A 1,131-nucleotide genomic window follows, 5' to 3' on the forward strand; every position below is an offset into this window, starting at 1 on the left:
TCTGTTTTCGCACCGTATCTTGGGGGATAAAGTGGTGGAGTGGCTTGACCCAACGCTCTAAGGAAGTGCCAGGTCAAACACAACAAGGATTAAACCCCCAGAAGTGTAGTGTGTGATGAGAACTGGCTGAAGGTTAGCCGGTTATTCCAGGTAAGAAACCTGAATGAAAGCTGGGGGTGTAGCTGGAACCAAGTCCAAGGCTTCCCACTTGGTGCCCTACTTGAATGAACTCTCAAGGAATGGTCGTATTAATCAACCGTCCTTCCACTCCATTCAAGGACCTGAGTCCCTTTCCCCTCAAGGGGGGGCTTCACTGTCCACTTCATCTTGTCCCGCTTCTGGTCTGCATCAATTGCAGACTAAACACTGCTGGAGCACTACATTGGGGAGAGGTCTTCCATTCCTTCTTTGACGAAGGTCATGCTGCGTGTGCATCACCAACTCCACGGATGTTCTTGTTCCAACAGCTCTTCCGCCCAACCATGCCTTTCTGTGGACCATCCTGTGCCATCCCATCCTGCGCATCCTGCCCAGTCGTTGGACTTGGGCCACCTGGCTGTGGATCTTCGGGCTACAGAGGTCTCGGCCAGGGCTATGGCTATGGCTCCAGTGGGTTGGCAGAATACTCTAGTAACCTGGGGACGCTGGCTGGCATCCACCCTTCCTGCATCAACCAGATCCCATCCTCTGAGGTCGTGATCCAGCCCCCTGCCACCGTGATCACCGTCCCCGGTCCCATCATGTCCGCCAGCTGTGACCCCATCTGCGTCGGAGGCTACACACCATGTGCCACTGAGGGTTACGGACGGTATGGTGGCTACCGTGGAGGCCGGCTGGGACGCCTTGGTCGCAGAGGCAGCATCTGCTCCCTCCCCTGTTACTCTCCCTGCTAAGTTAACCAGGACTCTCCACGACCGAAACGGATTTCAGAAGATTGGCCAGGGCACGTCTGGGCCCTGGTCTGGCCTGCAAATAGATGTCACAACTCTCTTCCATCTTCTCTGGACTGATCCCACTGCTTGTATTCTTCTCCAGTATTCCCCCAACCACTTTCGGCGCTATGCCTTCCGGTGAAACTGCCCCCCAGCTCAGTTGATCCATCAAGGCTTCATGTCAAGTTATGAAGGACAG

The 1,131-nt window shown here is 54.9% G+C and overlaps 1 protein-coding gene across 1 annotated transcript; it reads left to right on the forward strand.

Moving 5' to 3' along the window:
* Positions 1-482: 482 nt before the first annotated feature.
* On the forward strand, positions 483-893 carry LOC134506820 (feather keratin-like). Its single transcript, XM_063317176.1, has one exon. The coding sequence runs from the start codon at positions 483-485 to the stop codon at positions 891-893; it is 411 nt and encodes a 136-aa protein (XP_063173246.1).
* Positions 894-1,131: the final 238 nt, after the last annotated feature.

Source organism: Candoia aspera, chromosome 17 (assembly GCF_035149785.1).
Source record: "Candoia aspera isolate rCanAsp1 chromosome 17, rCanAsp1.hap2, whole genome shotgun sequence".
NCBI classification, from domain to species: domain Eukaryota; kingdom Metazoa; phylum Chordata; class Lepidosauria; order Squamata; family Boidae; genus Candoia; species Candoia aspera.